General features: G+C 40.8%; 1 protein-coding gene across 9 annotated transcripts in view; it reads right to left on the bottom strand.

Moving 5' to 3' along the window:
• The window catches only part of huwe1 (HECT, UBA and WWE domain containing 1, E3 ubiquitin protein ligase), a 43,820-nt gene that overhangs the window by 1,615 nt on the left and 17,734 nt on the right, over positions 1-24,471 (bottom strand). For 5 of the 9 annotated variants that reach the window (XM_015377913.1, XM_015377919.1, XM_015377917.1 and 2 more), the window contains 49 exons: positions 23,410-23,647; positions 22,451-22,798; positions 21,331-21,453; positions 21,129-21,224; positions 20,785-21,054; positions 20,519-20,686; positions 20,290-20,417; positions 20,103-20,184; positions 19,484-19,660; positions 18,860-19,396; positions 18,562-18,757; positions 18,249-18,416; positions 17,982-18,130; positions 17,823-17,889; positions 17,289-17,512; positions 16,993-17,204; positions 16,695-16,877; positions 16,103-16,275; positions 15,883-16,022; positions 15,701-15,776; positions 15,399-15,497; positions 15,000-15,127; positions 14,759-14,918; positions 14,365-14,593; positions 14,075-14,253; positions 13,119-13,208; positions 12,362-12,522; positions 11,877-11,919; positions 10,465-10,833; positions 10,119-10,329; positions 9,828-9,952; positions 9,082-9,302; positions 8,590-8,981; positions 7,787-8,423; positions 7,003-7,693; positions 6,809-6,897; positions 5,996-6,152; positions 5,757-5,889; positions 5,412-5,614; positions 5,095-5,321; positions 4,380-4,482; positions 3,160-3,309; positions 2,813-3,058; positions 2,593-2,710; positions 2,347-2,487; positions 1,984-2,271; positions 1,235-1,340; positions 1,019-1,136; positions 63-244 (listed from right to left, as the gene is read on the bottom strand). In XM_015377913.1, coding sequence (XP_015233399.1) covers positions 63-244; positions 1,019-1,136; positions 1,235-1,340; positions 1,984-2,271; positions 2,347-2,487; positions 2,593-2,710; positions 2,813-3,058; positions 3,160-3,309; positions 4,380-4,482; positions 5,095-5,321; positions 5,412-5,614; positions 5,757-5,889; positions 5,996-6,152; positions 6,809-6,897; positions 7,003-7,693; positions 7,787-8,423; positions 8,590-8,981; positions 9,082-9,302; positions 9,828-9,952; positions 10,119-10,329; positions 10,465-10,833; positions 11,877-11,919; positions 12,362-12,522; positions 13,119-13,208; positions 14,075-14,253; positions 14,365-14,593; positions 14,759-14,918; positions 15,000-15,127; positions 15,399-15,497; positions 15,701-15,776; positions 15,883-16,022; positions 16,103-16,275; positions 16,695-16,877; positions 16,993-17,204; positions 17,289-17,512; positions 17,823-17,889; positions 17,982-18,130; positions 18,249-18,416; positions 18,562-18,757; positions 18,860-19,396; positions 19,484-19,660; positions 20,103-20,184; positions 20,290-20,417; positions 20,519-20,686; positions 20,785-21,054; positions 21,129-21,224; positions 21,331-21,453; positions 22,451-22,798; positions 23,410-23,647 — 9,751 coding nt within the window. The remainder of the gene's footprint in view (positions 1-62; positions 245-1,018; positions 1,137-1,234; positions 1,341-1,983; positions 2,272-2,346; positions 2,488-2,592; positions 2,711-2,812; positions 3,059-3,159; positions 3,310-4,379; positions 4,483-5,094; positions 5,322-5,411; positions 5,615-5,756; positions 5,890-5,995; positions 6,153-6,808; positions 6,898-7,002; positions 7,694-7,786; positions 8,424-8,589; positions 8,982-9,081; positions 9,303-9,827; positions 9,953-10,118; positions 10,330-10,464; positions 10,834-11,876; positions 11,920-12,361; positions 12,523-13,118; positions 13,209-14,074; positions 14,254-14,364; positions 14,594-14,758; positions 14,919-14,999; positions 15,128-15,398; positions 15,498-15,700; positions 15,777-15,882; positions 16,023-16,102; positions 16,276-16,694; positions 16,878-16,992; positions 17,205-17,288; positions 17,513-17,822; positions 17,890-17,981; positions 18,131-18,248; positions 18,417-18,561; positions 18,758-18,859; positions 19,397-19,483; positions 19,661-20,102; positions 20,185-20,289; positions 20,418-20,518; positions 20,687-20,784; positions 21,055-21,128; positions 21,225-21,330; positions 21,454-22,450; positions 22,799-23,409; positions 23,648-24,471) is intronic. The other 4 variants (XM_015377918.1, XM_015377921.1, XM_015377922.1 and 1 more) reach the window with 3 other exon arrangements.

The following is a 24,471-nucleotide window of genomic DNA, read 5'->3' as shown; positions in this document are numbered from 1 at the left end:
TCTGTAAGCTTTCCCCTTTGTTTAACACTATTTCAAATCAGGGACATTTCGCTCAAGTATACCTGAATAGAGCTGGATTGGTATTTATGATATTCAGTGTTGGCCTTCAGGTCATCGATGTCAATGGTAGGCAGGCCAGAGATTAGCAGTTCCAGCTCCTGCTCTGTGAAGATGGAGATCAGTCTCTTGGGGATAATCTCATAGAATCCCTCCAGGAATGCTGCAAGCTGTTTGCGGATTGCACCTACAGAAAAAAAATAAATATATTTGTCAAAACCAGTGTTGTAGTATTAGAAACCTGTCTTGGTTTCAAGACCACTCGTTGATAGTCGCTGTCTCGCCTCAGACTAAAACTCAGACATGTCCCTGGATTTTATTAAAGACAGGTAAAGACCAAAGCTGTTAAAACATTTGTTTCTAAATATTCTTGAATTTTTTATGTAAATGCAACGATTCAGTTAAGTGATTTTATATATTTTTTCATTTTACAAAATAAAGCAACGTGCTTTTGAAATGCTACAATTTTTTTTTCAAGGATTGTTGTTGATTTGTGAAGATTTTATTTTATAAAAGGTGGACAAAACTGAAGATGTCAGTAGTAAGAATTAAATCTTAATGTTTTGATTTGGATATTTTATATTTATCTTAATAAGGACTTAGGATCAGGCTTTATATTTTATTGTGACATGTGGGTGCTGGGCTTCGTCTCAACTCTTCTTTCGATACATTCTGGTCTTGGAGCCAAACAGGCAAAGATGCTCTATACAGAATATTACTTAACTATTAGGTTTGACTAACTGGAGTGTAACAATCCTAAGTGTAAAGAGGGTGTAGATGTCTTGTTCCAGAACTCTGGTACTGTGATGCCACCTATTGGCTTTGTTTCTACATCATCTATTCAAATAGCATGCAGAGATATTTCCTAACATGAAACTCAAACATTTGAGTGTGTCGCAGACCCTGATGAGACTAAAAACATTGTTTGGCTAAATAAGTCTTGAAATATTCAGAAGCTCACCTGTCATCTTCATCTGGCACACCAAATGAACATACTCCTTTTTGTTTTCCTCTGTGACAAGAATGTTTGCCCCGTTTGGCTTGAGGTCTCTTACTTCACACACACCAAACTCTTGAACCTAAAAAGAGATGGTTAAAAATTACAGCTTTTAGGAGAATTTAAACATAAGAGTATATCTATATTATGATATACAGGAGGCAATTCAAAATATCAGACCTCTGTGCTGAACGTCAGCTCATAGCCCAGCGTGGACACGTCATTCTCTAACAAGTACACTAAACCCTGGAAGAATGGGTAGTCCTCACTCTCCATGTCAGTGTACCTGTGGAAACAAGATTCAGATGAGTGGAGTAAACATGGCTGAGTCTTGATAATCTATCAAATCCTTGGATCCACTGACATTTAATGTGTGGTTATGTGTGAGCAAATTGTATAAAATTTCTCTTAATATGGATATTAAACCAAGAAAAGAAATGTGTTTTCCTAAATTTAAAATATCTTTCATCTAATGTAATATATAGAATTTAAAAAGTAAAAGAAAACTTGACTTTCTGAAAAGTCAACAACTCTGGACTGTGAATAAAGGTTTAACAGTCTGAACCCTAGTTTCTGACAACTCACGCTAAGATAATTTGTCATTAAAATGTACAACTGCCAAAAAGAAAACAACTATTTCATAAAGAGCCTTTATTAACTAGATCTGATATTAACCTAACGTTTGTGAATACGGAATATTTTAGGTGAGAACTGACAGTAATGATGGCATTTATAAATAATAATTACTTAAGATTTACCCCATGACTGATTTTTATGTTGATAACATACAAAAGACTGGCTTCAGAATTGGTATTTAAGAAAAAATAAAAATAAAAAATTAAGAATATTTTTTTTTTTTTTTATAAAGACGGATCTTAAGAACCAGAGTAACAGACAGGCTTGCAGTAAAGTGGAGCTGGCTCAGGTACCTGACACTCTTGCCAAGGATGTGTTTATAGAAGCTGCGTGTGAAGTAGCATTCCAGCAGCCGGTTGTCGTACACCGCCTTGGCCACAACGCGACCCACAAACTTGAAGTAACTTAGGTGGTTGGGGTTGCAGTGAGAGGAGGGGTTTATGGTGTAGGTGACGCGGTCGCCCGGGGATGTCCGGAATAGGGCATACATGGGGTTAAACATCTCCCGGGAAATAATCATGTACCACTCCCTGAGCAGGCCACCTGCATCCTGACCTTCCTCCCCTTCAAACACAATGTATCTGTAACAAAATGTAAAGGTTGGGTTAAGCTCTTCTGAATTAGGGCGAATGAAACGGAAGAAAAATAAAGCTTACAGTCTGTTCTTCATATCTTCAGGGCTCTTGCGGTGCAGTTCCCTGTACGAGTCTTCAAACACATGATCTCGTCTCACATGCACAGCCATGTCCTCCTTCCTCAGGCCTTCATCAAGTCTTTCCAGCTCCTGGCGGAAGTACCTGCAAATGATGAAAAAATGAATAAATTATATTGTATCTCATTTTCAAGTGAGGACATCACTAGCGACAACAAGAGATGACAACTTTGAGAGAAATGCCTCTTACTTTCTCTTTACATCGAAGTCCAGGATTCGGATGTAGTCAACTAATACTGCAAAAGGCCCATCAGCCAGGTGAGTGGTTGACTGTCGTAGAATCTGATTAAGTACTGTGCGGTGAGTTTCTAAAACGAAAAAAAAAAAAATCCCAAACATCTGGTTAGGAACTACACCACACATGAAAAAAAGCGGCATTTTAATAGAAAACAAATAAAAACTAGTCTCACCAGCAAAGCGGAGGAATTTCTGGGTGTCTGGTGGGAGGTTAGAGGAGATGTGCATGGAAGATGGCTCTCTGGAAAAGAACGGGTCCAAGGATGAAGGAGTGGCAGGTGTTAGGGGAGCCGGGGAGAGTGGAGGCGGCTCATCTTTAATGTGTGAAAGCTGGCTCTCTCGCGTGTCCCTAACAGGAGGTTTGCTCTCTCGCTCTGTAGCGTGAACCAGAAAGAAGGCCTCCACCGCAGGCTGGAGCACTGGAGTAACAAATCATCAGTTATGCTAAAATATCACAAAAACAGCTTCTTTAACATAACAGTACCTATAAATGTGTTTTCTTATTAATTATTCCACCTACCGAGCACAGCATGCTGGTCATGAGACTCCTCCAGCTCTTTCAGACACTCCCCAAGCATATCCCACAGTTCATCCAACAGCAGCTGCTCACTGAGCAGAGGTAGGTCTGGAAGTTTCTCCTCACTCTCTGACTGAGCGGCCCCCTCTTCATCTGAAAGGAACAAGATAAAATAAATATGGACTTCTTTTTTTGCTTTTCTGGTTCCTGGATACTGAAAACTTTGAGTGAAGATGAGTTTTTCCAGTCAACAGGTTTTGATTTGTTAAAACACATGGTGTACAACGTCATAAATGTGTACATTTCACATCTATAGTGCAACTAACTGTAGCAATTTATTGTTGATTTAAAATTTGTGCCATTTGGTAACGAATTATTAAATTAAATGACTACAATTTTAGATGGTAGCTCGAGTACATTTGGAAACCATTTTTTGATTGTTCAACAAAGACATTATTATTGACATGTTCGCCAAAGCTACTAACAGGGAAAAAAACAAACAAACAAAAAAAACGATATATATTATAAGATATATAAGAAGACTTAAGTCTTAGATATGGTTACATTTTGGACTTTAAACTGTATATAAGGTTTTCTAAACAGGTTCCTGAAATAGCTTAGAAAACAGTATAATTTGATTCAAAAGGTGATCAGAGGGCATTTAAAGCCATGGAGCAAATTATAGAATTTAAGGTAAAAAAAAAAAAAATCTAAAATCCTGAAAAATGGAAACTGAAACCAGAAAGATGTCCAAGAAAATATGCCTTCTGCATTATACTTTGCGTTTATACAGTAAACATCATATGAAAAAATATAGTGCAAACCTACTGCTAAATAGTTAATTTGTCACTTATTGTAAATTAATGCATCTCAACTTTCACCTCAAAGACTTCCTTTGGATTACAAAGGGTCAGGTTTGTGAATAAATCATCATTTATCAACAAGTGTCTACAAGTTTTTCCTTTCTTTTATTTATTTCGATATTTAAAAATAATTATGTGGTTTCCTTTTATACAAATTACAGTTAAAGCAAATAAACTGTATTTTCTGAGATAGTGAAAATAAAATAAAAACAAATTCATATTTTATAGCTGATTTATTTTGCATTTCTTAACATGTTAAACAAACTAGGTAATATCTAAATAAAAAAAAAGTAAAAACGCTAGCTGTGACATTAATATTGTGTAGTCATAAGTCATAAGATGGCTCTATTCAAATCATACCCAGAGGTGCAGCATCCTGCTCCAGAGGAGACGGTTGGTCAACATCCATTGGAGATTCATCCCTCTGTGCTGACTGAGCTTCCGGCGCCGACTGCACTTCAGACTAAAGACAACAAAGATGAATGATCAGCAGCAGGAACGTCTAGAGCTTTTCTTTAAAACACAGATATGCAACTTCTAAAAGGCTGCCATGCAAAATTACATTTCCATGGTTTGCGGGAAGGTTGAGGAAAAAGCATTAAGCCACTTGCCGGCCTACAGACATGAGCAGTGGAGCAAGCAAAACATTCATCATTTACAAAACAAAAAGCTGTCCATCCAAAATGGCGAGACACAATGCAACGAATAACGAGCATATCTGACTGACTGATGAGGTTGTCAATGTCACCATGCCTGTAAGATGATGTCTAAACCAAAAGAGATGAAGGCGATTGGATCAAAGCGTATGACATGTCTGCAGATAAAATAAGGATCTGAGAGAAAATCAAATGGTTTCACATAATTTTAGAAAACTTTCAGTCGATAAAGCTGTGGTCAGTTAAGTGCAATGAAAACTTTTCACCAGTGTCATCCTAAAGCATCTACCTTGATAATGATTGTTACAATGATCATACTGCCACACTATGTACCCAATGAATATTATTTCATAAAGGCTTCTTTTGCTGTACTGTTATGCATGTAGGAATATGCCTGCTGTCAGTGCAGCCATGCTAACCGTGGCAGCAGCAGCCGTGCCAGTAGTGGGAGCAGCACCAGTGGGAGCATGGGGGGCAGCCACTGACGATCCGGCGGCGGATGCAGAAGGAGCGGTAGGAGGGGGGGCCTGTTGGAGCCGACGTGCACGTTGCCCCTCTCTCACCATCTGAATGATGGCGTCGGCCTCAGCTTCAAGCTGTCGCACTGCAGCCTGGATGCTGCTGGCAGAGCCAAGGCTGCTGGAGCCTAGCGTTTGAGAAAGGACAAGTTTTATTTCACATTAACAAAATATTATTTACGCACATTGGGAGGATCTTATCTGTTAAATCGTCTTACCCAACCGGCCCGTTTGTTTGGCTTTTTTGTTGGCACGTCGTGTGTCCTCACGGAGCTGAATAATCACTTGCAGCACTCGCAGGAAAAACTTCTGTGTTGATGTTTTGGATGTCAGCGAGCTCATGCATGGAAGCTGCAACTCACGCCCCCCAAGTGTGCGCTTTTGTGCAGCCACAATCACCACACTCTCTGACCCGTCAAACCTGTGAAGCAACCAACAACAAAGCAGGTTACCAACAGCAAAGCAGCGGCTGACAAATATACATAACCTGGGCTTTTTTAATTCGACTTTTAAAACAGTCGCCTGGCCTATTGACAACCAGCTCACACACATCAGTTGCTCACCTGCTGGTCATCTTGCCCTTCAACCTGGCAGATAGGGAGGGATCCTCTGGAGGTCCATCTGGAGAATGGGAGTCAGCCTGTGCCTGCCTCTGCTGCTCTAAATTGTACTCTCTAAGTTCTGCCAGCAATGTGCCTGAAAGAAAAAAAAAAAACCTGAATGTTAGAAGTCTTGAAGAAACACAAAGCTCTCGTATAGGAGAACAGGATAAACTCCGTCTGAACAACCTCTGACAACCCACCAATCTGCTTGCATAGCGTGTATCCAAGATGCCTGGCTCCGCTAAGCAGTAGCCTGAGCACTGTGTCTCTGGTGGAGCCGTCGCCTCTAGATAACTGCAGCAGAATGTTAGCAGCATCCTCTAGACCCTCCTCTGAACATGAGTGAGATGTCAGCACCTTGGAGAGAAGAGAAACATTATTAAACAGATAAGAAAAGAGTTTACAGATTAGTGAAGTAAAGGAACCCACGTATCTCTACTGTCAGGTCTAAATTATTAGGAGGCCATGCTGGCGACTGCTTTTAATTAAACTCCATGTCTTTCTTTTTTCTTTTCCTCCTTCAACCCTGATTTTGTCAAAGTAATAAATAGAGCCAATCCATTTTTGCCTTGCTTAAGCTGACCTTAGAATCAGAGAAGAATAAAAATGAAATGTTTGTGTTTGGCATTGATGGGCCCAAGTTTTTTTAAAACAGTTTATTATTATTAATTACAAAATTTGTAAAATTCAAAGTGTATTGGAGCATTAATAGTTGATAAGAATTAAAATACATTCTGTTCATTTTAACCAATATCTACCATACATCTTTTTGGTTCACAATCCATTAATCTGATATACGAGTATGAATGAGGTAAAATTTAGATTTTTATGGTATTTTAAATTAATGTGAATTTATAACAAAGTTATTACAGTAATTAAAGGCTGTCAGGGTTTTATTAAGAACTGTACATTCATTAGTATTTTTGCTGTAAAAGTGTTAGAAATTGTCCACGGTATGTTTTCTTAAAAAGGCATAATACCAACAGCCTGGTGAATCCATAAGCTCAGCATACCTCCACAGAAAGTTGAAGCTGTTTCTCAGTGAGTCCCGTAGACACCATCTTGTCGATCTCCGTACTTAAAATTTGACCCCTCTGTTTTCCTATGTAGAAAAAATATGAATCACAGCAAACGTGCTCAAGATAAATATGTGATCAAACAGTTTGTAAAGTCACATGTGAACAAACTTGAGTAATTGATGAATTACCTGCTGAGGTTATTCCAGTGGACGTGGGTATTGAGATCGTAGTAGAAGAAGCCTGTGAGACCGTTATGTTTGTTCCTGAGGCAGTACTCTGGGTTGCAGCTCCTCCAGAGGCCCCCGGTATCGTCACAGTGGGCTGGGCAGAGACCATCAAAGCTGCACCCTGTGTTGTGATCGACACTGTGGGCCCTGAACTAGCCGCGTTAGGGTTGGCAGCCTGTGGGGTCGGGTGTCCAGCAGGCACCTCTGTTGCCTTGTTGTCCGGCAGGGCAATAGATATGAGGGAGAGAAGGCGGAGCAGTTTTTCAGTGAGCAAGGAGCTTCGCCTGATTACAGGATGAGATAGCATGTTCATCAGTTGGCCAAGGGGGGATGTCTCTAAGCTGAACTGTGCTCCCTCAGCCTCTGCTCCGCCACCAAGGGGCACAGTCTTCATAGAGGCTTTTCCCTTGCGGCTGACGTTCATGTTGTCGAGTTTGACAAGCAGATCCCAGAAATCTGTTGAGATTCCTAAAGACTGAGGAGTAGCTACAGAGGAGCCCAAGGAGTTCTGAGTATTAGGGTTGGACCCTGATCTAGAGCTTCCAACTCCAGTTCCCCCTCCAGAGGACCCTGAACAAAGACGGGAATCCAACTCAGAAGCAGCTGCTGACACATCCTTGCATCGCTGCTGGGTGAAGTGACTTGGGAAAACCTGCAGAATCAGACAACCATGAAGAAATAAGTACTACACAGTAAACCGCTATGTTTAATATTTGCACTATTAATATAGGAGTGGAAATCTAACCTTAGCTAGCTGGATAAGTGTGTCCAAGACATGACGGCAGACCACTGGGGCAGCCTGTGGGTGGATGTGAACTGTGGAGCCTCCGCCTCCAGCACACGTGACTCCTGTCGCTCCACCCGATACTCCTAGTGTTCCAGATCCTGTGGAGCTGCCAGCTGCGTGCCGATCAGCATGTTTCCTACCCGACGCTCGCTGGATTTGAAAAATGTTTGTCCGGCAGCCCAAAGCAGCATCCATAGAGACTGAGAGCCAAGACAGCTGGCTGGAGCTTCGTGACTCCACCCTGTTTAGCAGCTCTAAGGATGACGACGATGAGGAGGAGAGGGAAGAGGCGGCTGAACCTTTTCCTCCACATCCCCCCTGGCTGCCTCGTTTCCCCCTGCAATCTTCTAGACGTGACGTCTCCACACAGACCTCGCTCTCACTGCTGCGTTGGAGTATGGACAACAGGCTGCGAATGACCCACCCGCGAGTCTGAGAGTGGTAGCAGAGGTTCCTGAGCACACGGTGCAGACGACTGGTGTTGAGTTTCGGTTCGTCCACAAACAGCAAAACCAACAGGCAGGACAACGCCTCGTGGTCCAGTAGTAGTCGTCCACGGAGACGCAACAATGAGTCTACACTGGAGCTGGATGGTCTGAGAGAATAAAAATAAAAAATCATAGAATTTGAAATGATAGAATAACCACGTTCTTTCTTCGACATTTTAAAAAGTGAAAAAACTAAGTATTAAAAAAAATATATTATGCTACTCCAAGATCAAAGAAATAAAATCAAAACTACTATATGGGATATTTTCATACCTATGGTTTGTTCCTCCACCCATCTGAAACGGTCCTCCTCTCTGGACAGCCAGTCGGGTGTATTGGACCCCTCGGTTACTTCCTAACCGGCTGGTAAAGGCAGGCGAGCGCAGGATGGCTGAAAGTGCAGAAGATGAGCTATGGCCGAACAACCTCTCGTGCATTAGCTGTCTCTGACGGGCCTCTTGCTCTCTCCGCAATGCAGCTGCCTCAGCAGCAATGTCTGGAGGCATGACAGCCAACACGCTATCTTCCATGTCTTCAAGAACACTACGCCGCAGCTCTGATGGTAATGTCTGGATGAAAGTGACTGGATCCAGGGGAGTGTCTCCCGTTGGAGGCTGCTGCGCTAGCTCTCTTCTCTGCTGCTCAGCTCTTTGCTGGGCAAGAACCTAAGAAGACAAATCCGACTCTTGTATTGGCAGGAAAACCATGCATCTTAATAAAGTAAACATCTAATCTCCTGTTATAAAAGATTGTAATTTTCCTCACCTCCTCCTGAATAGTAGGTGGCAAAGCCGCCAGGAACTCAGGGCTGACCTCTGTAACCCCTGGTCCACTAAGCACAGGCGCATTAGAGGAGGGCAAGGTTGTGGTAGCGGGAGGACGTGAAGGTGGTCTGATACCAAGCTGATTTTGAAGAACCTCTCTGCGGATGTCTTCTGGAAGAGCTGCAAGAAAAGATGGATCCACACCCTCTGGCAAACTTATACCTGCAAAAGATAAAAACAAAAAAAAAGGAGTTGTAAAGGTGAACTGAGAAGGTTGAGATATAGTGGAAATTTATTAAAACAATGATTAAAAATTGCATACAACCAGAGTTTGAGAAAAAATAAAACCCAATAGTAAATATTGTGCTTCTCTAAAAGAGTTGCGTACAGGAATGTTAATTAAGCTAGTGAATAATACAAAATGACTGAATATGTTTTGAAACATAATTCAATTATCTTTCATCGATCCAGAAGGGAAATGTTAAATACAGCATGGCTGCGTCTCATAACACAGTTTTTGGACCCAACAAAAATCTTTTTTAAATTGTTGGGTATACCTGTATATTAATTTATTTTTAACTGAAAAAATGAAAAACTTTCAATTAATTTCAAATAAATGGTATTCTAATTCTAAACCCCAACTGCATTAATTTTATGTTTAACCTGATGTTTAATTTAGACTTTACAAACAAAAAAAAACTTGCACTAGAGGGATAATAAAATGTTTTGTTTTTTTGTTTTTTTTACCAGCAAGCGGATCCTCGTCCTCATTGCTGGTGGATGGAAGAGGCTCCTCCTGGATGGCCTGGGACTGGCTATCAGCGCTGTCGCTCCGAGGCATCGTCTCTCCGGGAGATGAAACAGATGTGGACCTGATGGAAAGAAAACAGCCACTGGCTGATGTTAATATCTTAAATCATATTAAAACCAGCTTGTATGATGAAACAGAATGTTATACTATAAAGAAATAAAGACTGCAAATCAGCAGCTCCAAATCCAAGAATGAATCAATTTCTTCTCACAGCAAATGTTACCCACCCAGTCTCGGCATCAGTCTGCCTGTCAGTCAGCCCACTCTCCCTGCTGCCAGACAGCTCCTGGGACAGCTGGGTGGTCTGAGGAGGATTGGGAGCAGCTTCTTCCTGAGTAGCAGATGCAGGGCTGCTGGTATCCATGGGGGATCCTTCCAACTGAGACACACCAGCCGCTGCAGGCTCAGTGTTTTCTACAATATCCGGGCTTAGGGAGGCTGAGGAGAGATGGGGGTACTGATAACTTCTCCATTACTGGATTTAGAACAAATAAGTGTTTTTTCCAAATAAAAATGCATTATGAGCCCTAGTTGTTGGCGTCTGTATAAATAGTCTGTTTAAAGTTAGTCTACCTTCCCTGACTTCATCCAATGCTCCTCCTCCACCACCTCCTCCAACTCTCTCACCAGTTGTGGGAGCCGGGGACATTTCCATCTGGGATGCTTCTGCTTCCGTGTTTGGTCTCTGGGTTTCTGACAGGGTGGGTAGGCCCGCCCCAGCCAGAGCAGCCAGTGAGCTGGCATGCGATTCCGCCATGAGCAGGTCAGCAATTGGCTGGTGGACTTGCTGACTAATGGCGGTCTCCAGGGAGACCAGGGCCTGTTCGTGTGGAGCAGGGGTGGTGGGAGTGACCTCTCCAGATGGGGGAGCGGTGAGGAAGCCCTCTGAGACCCTGGGTGCGTCCAGGCATGCCATCTGACCCTCCTGAGCCTGCTCACCTTCTGTGATCCAGTTGGAGAGAGTGTTAAAACCGAGGTCCAGAGTTACTGTACACACTTATTAAAGTCTTTCAGCTGGTGGACTGAGCACAAGCACATCTACAAAACATTCATACACCTATATGCAGATAGGCAGGCAAACTGGGGTTAAGTCCTCAACCACATAAATAGACATACTAAGAAGAATCAAAGCCATAATTTTCAGATAAAGCATCTAGTCTTCTCACTAAGCCCAAGCCACCCATTAGATGTCATCAGCCTCTACTAAGGAAGGAAGTAAGTTGTATAGTTATCTCCTATATGGGGTGCACAATCCTGATCCCCTCCAACAACACAACTTACTACCTCACCACAGTGTAGGCAGTCGCAGGAAAACATGTATGATTGACTACAAAATAAAACAATCGCATAAACCATGGTTGCTGTCGATCAGCAGCCTTATCTAGAGATTTAGATGAACTGTTGGCTATAAATCATACAGCTAAGTCTGATGAAATTAACATAGTTTTAATGGTTTACAACACTTTCAATCGCAGATGAACCATTTAGGATGGAATATTCTTTCCAATAGAGAATTAAAACAATCAGGATCAAAATATTTTATTAAAGGATGAAAATTATCTCCCAGATCAGCCTTATGACTGGGAGTGACCTTCATTCAAGAAGAAGGATGGATAAAAAAACATCTTTACATTTCTTTAAGGAATTACAGAAACTAAAGATCCTCTTATTGTCAGTGCAAAATCTTTTATTTTATTTTGTAAGCACGATAAACATGTTTAACAAGGAGCATTAAAAGGAGGAAGACAATACTAATGTCGAAGATGTCCAGATGATACAGCGTGGCCATAAGAAAGACAGTAGACTGTATAGTTATCTCCCAGATCTGGTGTGATCCTAAAACTATACAAACTACTACCTCATCCCACAGCACGCAATGCAAGCTGGATGCTTGCCTCTTGGTAGTCCTTATGAAATTGTAAAAAAAAAAAAAACAAAAAAAAAAAACAACAAACAAATGTTTTTAGTATTATAAATATCAGTACCTGCAGTGTTCTCTGCACCATTAACTGTTCCCAATCCAGAACCCTGAGGACAAAAAATATCCAACACAAAATGTCACTACCTGCTACCGACAGACTGTTTTAAACACCAATGTGTAAAAACTAAATTTCATTAATCCCTAGTTGTGGGCATCTTTTCAATGTTTGGTCACAAATTAGTCAAAAGGAAAGAAGAAATCCATCCATCTTTGTTATTTTCAAAATGTTTAATCTTTGCTAAATCTTGGTCGACTCTCATTCTTCTGCATTTTGAATTTGTGCAGTTCCAAATGGTTTTCAAAGCTCTTTCAAGCAGTCTTTAAGAGTGCAATAAAATGTAACTATAAGGTGGAATTTTCAAACAAGGATTCAAAAAAATAAATGACAGCTCGAATCATCTGAACAAGTTTGAGAAAGTTGTATCTAGTAACTCCAGCTATGGTGAAGACAAACTTATCAGTGTGCTCTGAGAAAAATGTCCTGCAAACCTGTAGGTTCTGTTCCCTCACTTGCTCTGCTCCAGATGCCCTCCTTTCATTCTGTTTTGACTCCTCCTCCTCAGCCAGCTGCCTTCTTCTCTTCTCCCTGCGTTCTTCCAGTTCCTCATCTCTTAGACTCTCCAGATGCTGCAGTATCGGAACTTTAACCACTGAAATAAAAAAAAAAAAATTATAAATCAGACCAAAAAGAGAAGTTGGTATACAAATTCTGTTCTTATTGAAACTCAGTGTCGTTTTCACTGGACCATAAATCTGCATACTTATCCACACTGGCAGTTTCAGTCAGAAAAGGGATATTAGAATAGGCCAAAAACTGTTTAATGCAGATGAAATTTAGATATTAATACTTACTGCTTTTTAGTGTAAAACAAAAAACCTGAACTGTTGGACAGTGTCATAAAAAGGCTGAGGCTCAACTTGTACAGAACAGAACAGGTGAGTTTGCACTACTTGGATCCAAGTATTAAAACAATTTTGATGAAACACAAAGTTTAATAAGATCTTATTTGCCTCCCTTAATAGCAAAAGCAAGGTAAGTGAACCCCTGTCAAAATAGCTTAAAAAAGGTAGCAGGTAGTGCAAAACATGTAAAATGAATTTCAAGTTTATTTTGCCTGAACAAACCATTTTTTAAAACAGACATGCAAACTACAGAAAAATAATTTAACAATGGATAAGACATTTCCTTATTCAAGGGACTATTATAAACAGGAACTGCTTTGGAAAAAGTTTAAAATCAGTTCACCTGCTACACAGTCGTGCATACTCTCAGCATCCAGCACTTTGCACTCGTCTGTCCATCTCGTTAAGGCAGTGGGAATACTCGACAGAGTACCTAAAGAGATAAAACACACGCATATTAGTACTTCAGGAAAAAAAAAAACATAAAATATTGACATATGGCTTGCTTTGACTTATATTTACTGATCCTTCTCTTTTTACACATACATTTTTACCCTTTGGAGTTTCTAAACATTCCACAAAAAAACTACTTTCCTGAGCAACAACTCCTAAAGCAGGATTGTCAACAGACATCATATCCAGCTGGTTATGAGGCCTTTGACACAAAGGGTTCTAATTCGTAATCACGATGGGAGCCAATGCCATTCTCAACTGGTTCTGCAGAAGAACTAGTTGGTTTTTTTCACCGCCTGAGGACTAAGTCAGTAGAGATTGTTTGAAAGATAGCGTTCACATTGATTCAATAAGCTTCTAGCTCCGAATAAGGTACAGTGTCTAGAACAGTAGCAATTTAATGTGCTCTGTTAGCAACTGTTTTTCCATGAAACAACCGAACTAACTTTTGAAACCTCAGGTTAACACTTAATAACCAAATAAACTAAACTCATTCTCAGATTTTAGTAGACTAGTTGAGTACAGAAACGTCACAGAGGAGAATAGACCCCTTCACACTTAAGTGCTATGACGATTTAACAAAGTAAAATAACAAAATGTGGATTGTCATTTAATTTGTGATTCAGGACATAAGATTTTGAAAAATCTTCAAGCCCGACTTTGCCTGGAGGATTTACTCCCTCCTTCTACTAAGAGAGCTAAAGTACCAAATCAAAATGCTTAACTTGTTAGCAAAAGCTTTTTCTGCACCAAGTTTTTAACCTTACTATTTTCATGAAAACTGCTTGGTTCCTGGACTTGCAAAGGGAAACAAACCCATTGACTGGAGTGTGTTGTAATCCTTACCCGCTTGTCCACCTGTGCTGCTTTGCTCATGAAAGAAATCATCCAGCAATTCGTCATCAGAACGAGCAATAATGTGGACATCCTCATTTCCAACCAGAAGCCGGGCACGACCACGGGACTGCAGAGGCAGAGAGCTGGACAGCTGTAAAATGTCTGCTGCAGCACTTGGGCCCAGCAATCTGAAAAGGGACAAGAGGTCAAATATTCCAATTAGTAATAAAACACAAGAAAAGAAGGTTGTAGGTCCCAGAAACCAGAGGCCTTAAATAGTTCCAAGAGTGTAGTGTTACCTTTGCAAAATGAGTGGAGGATTGGGCTGCCGGTTATGAGGGTAGTGGACATGGATGGTGTGCCCGCTGTTGGCAGTGAGTTGACGGAGTGTCCGCTGGCTGCGACCCATGCCCTGTGCCAGGCGGCTGCTGGAACTGCCCACGCCTAAGGTGAGTGAACCGTGATCAGCATGGCGCACCATTAGAGGATGGGAACTGGGGATGTTCCCTGGGGAGGAAGGGATGTCAGCTGTTGGAGGAACAGAAGACAAAAGGCAAGCATTAGGGGAAAGCACCCATTAAATATTTGGAAAAAATCTATTAAAAAATACATGGCACATTGCATCCCAAGCTTTGATTAAAAAAATAAGCTCTTTGAAAAACAAACTTTTTTGTAAACAATATTTCTACCTACCGTTGTTGGAAAACATGTTGTCGAACTCTATGATGAGGTCATCATCCCTGTCAAACCTTTCGAAGCGGATGTGGGGTGCAGCGTTGATATCAGGGAAATCTTCATCCAGCTCCATTTCAGAGCCTTCGTCATCATCATCTTCATCTCCTTCTTCATCATCCTTAAAGAAACAGCAGGAGTGATGAACATGTGCCATATCCATCAGTAAGGCTGAAACAAACTCTCCTACATTGATGCATACCTGGTCCTCCTCCTCTTCTTCCTCCTCCTCTTCTTCCTCATCCTGACTGTCCTCATCATCATTACTGCCACTCGAGTCCTCCTCTTGTGTATGCTCCTCATCCTCCGGTTCGAGGATGTTCATGGAGTCTATTAAGGAAATTATACACAGTTCTTTTATCACCCCAAAGGCATCCACAGTCACATAAATCCTTCTGATGATCAGTTCTCCAGTAAACACAGGACATTATGATCTAAAGTGCTAGTGCTTTTACCCAACAAATTTAAAGAAATTGATAAGCTATTCAACCTTTTTATTTTGGCAAATGCAAAAGGTTGCATCTTTTATCTGTACGCTTGGTTTCTTATAATGTAGAACGACAAATTGATGATCAGACAGCTTTAAGTGCCCATGACATACCTTCACGGTTAGCCTGAAGTGTAGATGCCTGGCTAATATTAGATGGGACCTCATCCATCAGCACATCCTCTTGTGATTCGTCCCCACCACTACGGCCAACTAACGAAGATTAAAGACAATGTGAGATGATTCCATAACCATTAAATAATACCAGACATCTCAAATCATGAAATGTTAACTATGAATTCTAATTAAATGATATTGTCCAGAACATTTCTTACTGGAGCGTGGGGAGCGCTACATTACCAAACTACAATTAATTTGAAACTTTAAAATGAGTCGCTTTCTTCTGATTGGTTTACCTATAATTGTACTGTTTGCAGTACTGACATCTCTCTCCAGCAGCTCATCAATAAGGTCCACCAACTCATTCTCAACCTAATGAACAAAAATTATCAATAAAAACCAAGTTAACAGAGAAAAGAAATAATCATGACTATATGTAAACACTGAACATATTACCACATGATGCTGTCATGGTTACCTGCATGGCTTGTGTACTCAGAACCTCTGGTTGCCCGGCAATGACCACCGTGTCCCCTTCTGTTTCTCCATCCATGAGGTCAGCGTCTGCTCCCTGAACCCTGTGGCTGCCATCCACTGGTTCCGTTTCTCCAGACTCTCCTGGATTAGATTTTACTCATGAACACTGAGCATGTGCATGGTAATCATCTGGTGACAACATCATTACTTTCAGGTAGTACCTTGGTCTTGCGTGTTGCTATTGCTATCCCTGGTTGTGCCAGCAGTCTCATGTTCCGTCTTGCTCTTGCTGGATCCACCTTTGCCTCCAAATAGACTGCTGGGTTGGTTAACAATGCGTGACAGAGTCTCCAGAGGTTTTAGAGCCGCATTCACCGTGTTGGCCATGTTAGGACTAAAAATAAATACATAAAAGAATGGATTTAAGTGGCGTTCTATAATGGTATATAATGGTAATCAGATTTTAGAAACTATATTCTGCATAACCACTTCCGTTATCTCTGCTTTAAGTTCACCGTCACCATAGTCGCAAAATTGGAAGTCTACATTTTGATGCCTACGACCGAGCATCAGGATGAAGGTTTCAAGTCAGGTTTTCAATGTCAATTAATACAAAGTAAAAAAGAAAAAAATCACACCAGTAAATTTAGTTTTATAAAAAAAAAAGGCCAAGATTAGCCTGAAACTTCAACAGAAATCTTTTTTAAAAAAAAAAAAAAAAGGCCAAGATTAGCCTGAAACTTCAACAGAAATCTATTTTTTTATTAGACTAATTTCATTTTCTCATCAAATAAAAATAGGTCAATGGTTCACCTGGACAAATCCAAGCTGTGAGGCACACGTGCCAAGTCATTGACCAGTCCTTTCTTGAGAAAGAGTCTTATAATGTTGTTCATGCCATTATGTTGAGTCTTGGCAGCTGCTGTGCTGTAGAAAGTGGATGTGGAGGGACAGGACTCCATGATGGTGCTGATGATGCACATGACTGCCTGGAGCCTATGAAAAGGAAACAGTAGGACAAGAACAATCATGTTAAAAAAGATCCAAGGTACAACTCGTATTCAACACAATCCGCTCACCATGCTGTGGGAAATATTTAATATTTATTTACCTGGCATGTTTTTCAGCACCTTCTGTCATTGCTAGCGCTCTACTAAGAGCAGCTTTTACTTCATTCACCAAGGCCACCTGGGCATCAGTGCCTGTCCCAGCCGCTGCTAAGCTGGCCAGAAAGAGGCGTGCCAATGCTGGGGTGTCTTTGTCCTCTGAATTCTGTGTGTGAGGCAGTAAATGGTCGAGCACAAAAGCTAGAACACTGCAATCCTGTAAAGATAAAAGTAAATCAACAAGAAACGTAAAACAAAAATATTTCTTCAGAAGTTCATCTAATCCTGCTCAATTATTTACCTCCTTTATGAGCTCAGATTGTCCAGCGGTGTACGAGTAAGAGGCGATTAGAGTGGCGATGCCCACATAGGAGCGCACAAGTTCAGCTAGCAGTCTCAGGATGGTAGAGGTTGGCATGAGAGGCTTGCTTGCCTTTACTTTAGCAGCTTTGCTCTCATCCGAGTTGACACCTTTCTCACCTTCCTGTTCCTTCTTTTCCTCCCGCATTTCCTCTGGGGTGGAGGCTGAGAAAGTTTTAAACGCAAAGAAACAGAAATAATAAAAGGCCAGATTTTACAAATATATTAGCTAAAAAAAACAAAAAAAACAAACCTACTGACAGTAACCTTTACAAAGATATATACAAGTTGTTTAAGCTAGTGGTATAAAACAAGATGCAATTTGTTTTAGATTTTCATAAATACAGGATTGAGCATTTCAAAGCTTTTGATAAGACGATCTGTATTTGCCGTATCGTTTACTTCTATCTACTTTGTGCTCTTTGCAGCTATATTTTACATCTTTACCCCCAAAAAGAAAAACAAAAATCATTACCTTCACCTTGTGGGGTCCCAGACTGAGAAGACTCTGCTGCACCACCGTCAGCAGCAAAGACTTGCGCCTGAAAGGAGGAGATGCAGAGCAGTTAATGTCTAATGTAAATGGTAATGCCCAAACTATGCAGGTGTTTTGTTTCTTCTTTACAAGCCTTACATTGATATGGAATGCTGATTGGGAGTCAAAGTCACTCCCCTGTCGGGTAAGCCGGTACTGCTGGTAAACATCATCCCCCACATCCTGTAAAATCTGGCAAAGATCTTGGGTGCTAGGTGCAGCTGCAGCACGTTCCTCTGGACGCTCGGCTGAAACGCAAACAAACAGGCCACTTCATTCAAATGTTCATGAGTGAGACATTCAGGTAATCCATCAACACTTGATATCAGATCATCCAGAATAATTACTGTGAGGGAAATGTCTTACGTTCTTCAGGAGCGTGGTAGGCGGCCAAGGCGTTGAGCATGTCATAGATGACTTCCTTGATTGTATCAGGGATAGGGGGCAAAGGAGACAGCTTCAGAGGAGTGGTCTTCACTAGCTGCACAGCATTAGGTCCCTTAATTCGAAGGTTCTCAAATTCATCATCAGATGCTGTAAAAGAAAAAAATGAATTGGAAACAGTAAAAGCTAATGTGTGGGAAATTTTTTTTTTTTTACATACATGGAGATTAAATGAGTATTTAACTTCAAAACTGAAAACGCTTTGATTAGACAACTGAAAGGTTTGATGACTTACTGGTCCCAGCTCCACGGGGTGCAGGAAGAGCAATACGGATGCAGTTACTGGCTGTTTCAATGAAGCATTCAGGGTTACGACAAGCAGCGGGGCCAAGGACACGGAGGATGTAATTGATTTCTCTGGAACCTAGGCTGCCAGAAACCACACCTGATGTGGTGCTACCTGCGCCACTGGTCACAGCTGACCTCACCACCTTGAAGATTGGAAGTGAAAAGCATAAAAGTGTTATTTAAAAGAAAAAATAAATAGAATTTTTGGGAGTATTCTTAAAATTATACTGAGGAAGGAAACCAACCTTCTCCATGGTGTGCCGCAGCGTAGCCGGATCTTCTATGATGTGCCTGAACAGCAGAGTCACCAGCGGAGTGAAGCCATTGAAGCCGGAACCCTGCGTCAGTCCCAGAATCATCCGCGTACTCTTTAGCTCAGCAAACATCATTGCATAGTGATGGTTACGTGTGAGGCGCAAACAGAGACGAAGAGTGGCATGAAGGGTGTCAGGGTCAACAGGAACGCTGATCATGCTCACACAGGCCCGGATAAGAACAGTGGTCATATCATCAGACAGGCCTTTAACAACAATGTCAGTTCCCTGAGCATAGTCCGACTCCAGAGGTGGCGTCTCCTTCAGCTGGCTGGAGTCCTCTTTAGGAGCACTCATCTCCACAGCCACTCCTGAGTCTACATTGGTTTGGCTTTCCTCCACTTTGGGCTTGTCACCCTCCTCTCTCTCAGAATCTGGAACATTACCAGTCTTGGACGGCTTGGTAATGCGAGGCACTTTCTGGACAGTCAACATCACTGGCCTTCTATTACCAGTCTCTTCATTTACCTGTCAGATTAGAGAGTTTATAATCAGCTAAATCTGGTCAACCAACCAATCAATTTTTTATAAAGACAGTGTAATAGAGATACATACCTGCACCATAGTGTTAAACTGCACAGTGTATCTCCGCCGCCCAGCTGTGAAGCGGACACTGCTCTCACCAGCCCTCCATGCAGAGTCGATGGTGCTGTTGTTGGATGCACTGTAACTGCACCAACGTCCTGAGCGATCATCAAACCATCGCCAGTTATTTCCATTGGGCTGCAGATACTAAAGATGGAAAGAAAATCAGCCAAATACTTAAGAACTGCAACATGATCTATCAAGTGTTTTTGTTCAGCTTTTCACTGCAATTGAAGTAGCAGTCAAACGCCATAACATGTCAGATCGCAGCATTTCAAGAACAAAACGTTATTTTTTTTTTATCAATAATTGATATTGGATATTTACCTTTTTGAGCAACAGTGATTGGGCTTTTTATTAGTTGCTTTTTATAATTGTAACAATTTGTAGAAACTGAGAATTCTAACTGCGTGTAGTGAGTCTATCATATGTGGGTTTCACCTTTAAATAAACTTACAGCAATCATTTTATCTTTGATGATTCTAAATAATCTAAGTTATCAAAGTTATTATTTAGAGCTAAGGTGTATTCCCTAATAAAGTAACCATTTAAACATTCACATTTAATACATTTATGTAGTGTTTTCCACCTTGTTCATTTGCTCCCTTCGTTTTGAGGATACTGCCATCTTCTCATAAAAATCGATAAGCAGCAGCACTGGCGTAATCCATCTGTGAAAAATAAACACTGGGTTTTTGAGCATGTTTATGGTTTATAAAATATAGTCCTTTTATTTAAAGATCCACAACCCCACCACAAAAAATAAAGAAACCTACTTGGGTGTCTGAATCTCTTTGTGCTCTTTAGCTGCTTGCAGACAGGGCTGCACAACCTCAAGGAGTTTGATCAGCAAATCAAGAATGCCGCTTTTTTCCACCACTCTGGCTCCTAACAATTTCAGTTCCTACAGAGAAAAACATGTGGAAGGTATAAAGGAAAATGTTGCCAGATATAAACTAATATTAAATGAAAATTTGACCCTTTATAACATTTTATGGCTAAAACCTTCAATTCTGGCACCTCAAAGAGCAACGTGAGCAGGAGAATTCGTGTTGCCAGCTTCGAGGCCTGGGGGAGTGTTGCCATCTGCCGCGTCCACTCAGACACGGTCTTTGTGTCACTAGTCGTCAGTGGTTCAGCAGCCTTGATAAGCACATCTGCAGCCTCCCACACCTATAATAGTAATAAGATCAGTAGGATGTTCATAGCTGCTTTATCAAGATCAAAACAGGATTTATTTAAATGTCTGAACCATAAATTGATTCACTGACCTGGTGCACTACTTGACCTAGAATGAGGTCTCTGTATTCGGGTCCACTCCGCTTGATTGCAGTCATCAGGAGGTCACAGAGTCGGTAAACTGTGTCAGGCAACTCATCCAAAAGATGGAAGCAACCAGGAAGCATGGAGTCGGTGAAGGTGTGAAGCTCCTGTGGGTCCAGAGGCTCTGCTTCCATGAAGCGCTCCAAACAGCGTGCCTCCTCTTCCTCTGCACGTTCCCTTGCTCGCCTGTCCTCCTCCTCTCGCCTGCGTGCCGCTTCCTGAAAAACAAATAAGTGTTTGAGGCCACACTGATTTTTTTCCCCATCAACTTTAAGCAGTTAAAGTGACAAACCTCAGGGGAGTCAGAACGCTGCTCCATGCTGACCTCTTGCCCAAGTGACATGGCAATGGCCCTCATCATCTGATCCTCCTCAGACATGGTCAAATCCTAATGAAATGAAAGCCACATATCAGAAATCTTATCATCTAAAACGAAGATAAGGAAAAAAAAAATAAAATTCAATGTATCCCGTTTTTGGTTTCTGAAACCTTACCCTCACCGCTCCACCAAGAAGTGGAGGAGGATGGGTTAGCAGATACTCTGTGGCTTGCTCCATAGTGCTGGTGTTGAGTAGAGCCTCCATGGCATGCTCTCTTGAAAAACCCATGTCCATGAGCTAAAACCCAACATATTAGTTATTTAACTTTCATACAACAAAGAAGTAATAAAAAAAAAAAAAGGTACCATTAACCATTAAATAAAAAAAAAAAACAGAAAGTAGATGATGGCCCCTATACCTTCTGGTATAGGGGTCATCCTCTGCTTCACAGGTATGACCTGTGAATGTCTCTGATGTGGAAAAAATGTGAGCCAATGATTGAATTACCGTACCCTGAAACTGACCTGTTATCAGTGTATAAATCAATTGGACCTCTAAAGTTTTCTGGCTCAAGTCACTACATACAAAGAACTAAACATTGAGAAGTAGCTTTCAGTTTTTTCTCCAATAATCTGGAACAAATTCCAGGCTTAAAACATTGTATGCTTTGAATAAAGGTTATGAAACCATTGTTTAGAGTTACCTTAGGTCAATTTAAAAGGGTAACTAGGACATTTTTAGCTTAATTTTATAAACCAACTTTGTCCTTTATCATTGCAAGTGCAACTCTTGTTTGTCTTTCCGTATGTTCAGTCATTTAAAATGATCTTGTTTGTTGAAATGTGCTACAAAAATAAACCTGCCTTGCCTACCACAGAGTTGTATACTTCAGTGGCTTCGGGACCTTTTACTCTGTCAGTTATGTTGTCTACTACAGGACATAATTTCAATCTATCAGGAAAACTGAGTTTATTATATGACTCTTTTCAACCTGGAATACTGTGAATCTGGAGAAACCTTTAGCCCTCAAGATTCTATGGTGGATAATTTCTATAAAAGGTGATGGCTACAGTTAAAGCTGAACTGTAAACTCAAAATGCTTTTTTTTAAATGAGAAGAATTCTGTTTTACAATGACTCACAATGCTCACACTGTTTTGTGATGACAGCAAAAGCTGGGAGCCTTCATGAAAAATAGAAACTTGTCACTAATTTCTGGTAAATCTAACTAAAATCCATTAAAATGGCACAAACCTTCAGTCAAGATGAGAAAAAAAAAGATTGAGACGGAATACCTGTGTTAGTTGAGCCTGATTGACTTGAGGCTCATGTCGGGGAGTGGAATTAGTGGAATCATCAGCTGATCCTACAGCTGGAGCTCCAGACGTTGTTCCACTAGCTACTGATGTTTCTGCTGTTGTTGAGGAGCCTCCTGGAGCCACACTGGGTGCCAAAGAGCTACTAGATGTCCCTTCTTCATCTGGGCGAGTCGTTCCCTCTCTTTCCTTAGCCAGACGCTCCTGGATCACAGGCTCCCCTCTCAGTATGTGGCAAAGAATGGCCAGCATAGATTCAGCCATTCTGCCTCCATACACCTTTAGAGGCTTCCTATTCCACAGACTGCGGATACAGCTGAATGCAGCCTTAATTTAAAAAACAAAACAAGAACTTGGTTAGAGAAATTCCTGTTAATGGGAAACAAACTACTTAAATGAAGCAGTCAACTTCAGCACTCAGGACCTGTTCTAATTGGATTAAAAAAATAATAAGACGTATATCTATGCTTAAAGGATGATATTTTGAACAAACATAGTACATAATGCATGTATCTAATCAACCTTATGTAATAATCTAATAAAATTTTGTGCTTATCGAGTCCGTTTTTCCAAGAGTTCCTCTTGTTGAATCAACACTGAGGAAAAAGGGACTGATGGTTTAACTTTTAAAGGAGAAAAAAAAACTCTCAAATCGTAAAACAGTCTAGGAAGGACATTTTTAAATTATAAACAGCAAAGTGTGAGGAACTTGTTTTCTAACTGACCCAAAGAAAAACACAAAGATCATTCAACTGAAAATGGTAGAAAAGGAATTTAATTTTTAAGTTTCCTAGCACCACCAATGTGGCTTTCTTTGAGAAAAAAAAAAGAAAAATATGTTTGAGAATCATTATTTTGAGGGATCAGCACAATATTATTCTTGATGTCCAAAAATGAAAAAGAAACTGATTAAAAGTGGCTCGTGTTCAAATACTGACCTTCTGGGTGACTATGAGGAAGCGAAGGGCACTAAACTGGGGCATAGTGGGAGTGATTCCAGGCATTTTAGCAGGCAGGGAGTGGGGCGAGTCCAACACAGTACTTGGATTAACCATCTTCTCCACCAGCATCAACCAGGCATCCAGGAACTCCCCCGTCCCATCTGGAAGATCTGCATGTTCCAACCCCTCGGCCACAGGGACTTTCCCACCCATTGACAGGGCCCAGTTAAATGTCCTGCAGTTATGAGGCGATTCAGAAAAACAAAATGGTTAAATATTTTCACTGTTTCACAACTCTTACATTCAAGTTATAAATGTCTGAAAATTCGTTAACTGTGCAGCTGAACTGTGTTTAGAAAGAGGAATCAGATTGAGGAATTTCCTCTGCCACTGTAACATTAAATATTAACAACAGAGTTGCATAAAATCTATGCCTGTACAGTAGCACAGAAAAAAGCTCCTTGTAGTTCACTCTCTTTCAGCTGCTCCTTTTTTAGACTTAGACTTTGTCATTTTGTACATAGAGTGTATAGAAAAAGAAATTTTGTTCAGAACAGCTCTCATGACATTCCTATTTCTAAAGTGCAGAAGTGATAAAATGTAAACATGGTGATCAAATCTAAAACATAATACTGGTATATGATTAACAGTTTCCAACCATTAGCGCTTTTTTAAAAATTATTTTCTACTGATGACAGTAACTATGTCGGTTGTGTGCTTGTTTCAAGGTAATACTGATGCCGTCATAAAGTCTTCTTTCGGGTGAATTTTAAAGATCCCTTACAGCCACATTCATTGGAAAAAGTGTTCAAATGAGACTCATTTGTCAAATTAAATGTTCATTTTGAAAATATTAACCCACTAATCTATATTTTGCCAAATGAATCAAGTTACTGAAATACATCAACTTTTAATGACAACGAAAACAATGTACATGTACACCAAGCCCCAATTTGCTCTTGTCTTTACCAACATATACATAAATATAGGGATGCACAATATTGGGATTTTGGCCGATATCCGATATGCCGATATTTTAAAACTCATGTAGCCGATAAC

The sequence above is a fragment of the Cyprinodon variegatus genome, unplaced genomic scaffold (assembly GCF_000732505.1).
Source record: "Cyprinodon variegatus isolate N-32 unplaced genomic scaffold, C_variegatus-1.0 Scaffold161, whole genome shotgun sequence".
Lineage (NCBI taxonomy): Eukaryota > Metazoa > Chordata > Actinopteri > Cyprinodontiformes > Cyprinodontidae > Cyprinodon > Cyprinodon variegatus.
The sequence above is the reverse complement of the archived record's forward strand: the minus strand, read 5'-3'. Positions and strand labels throughout refer to the sequence as shown.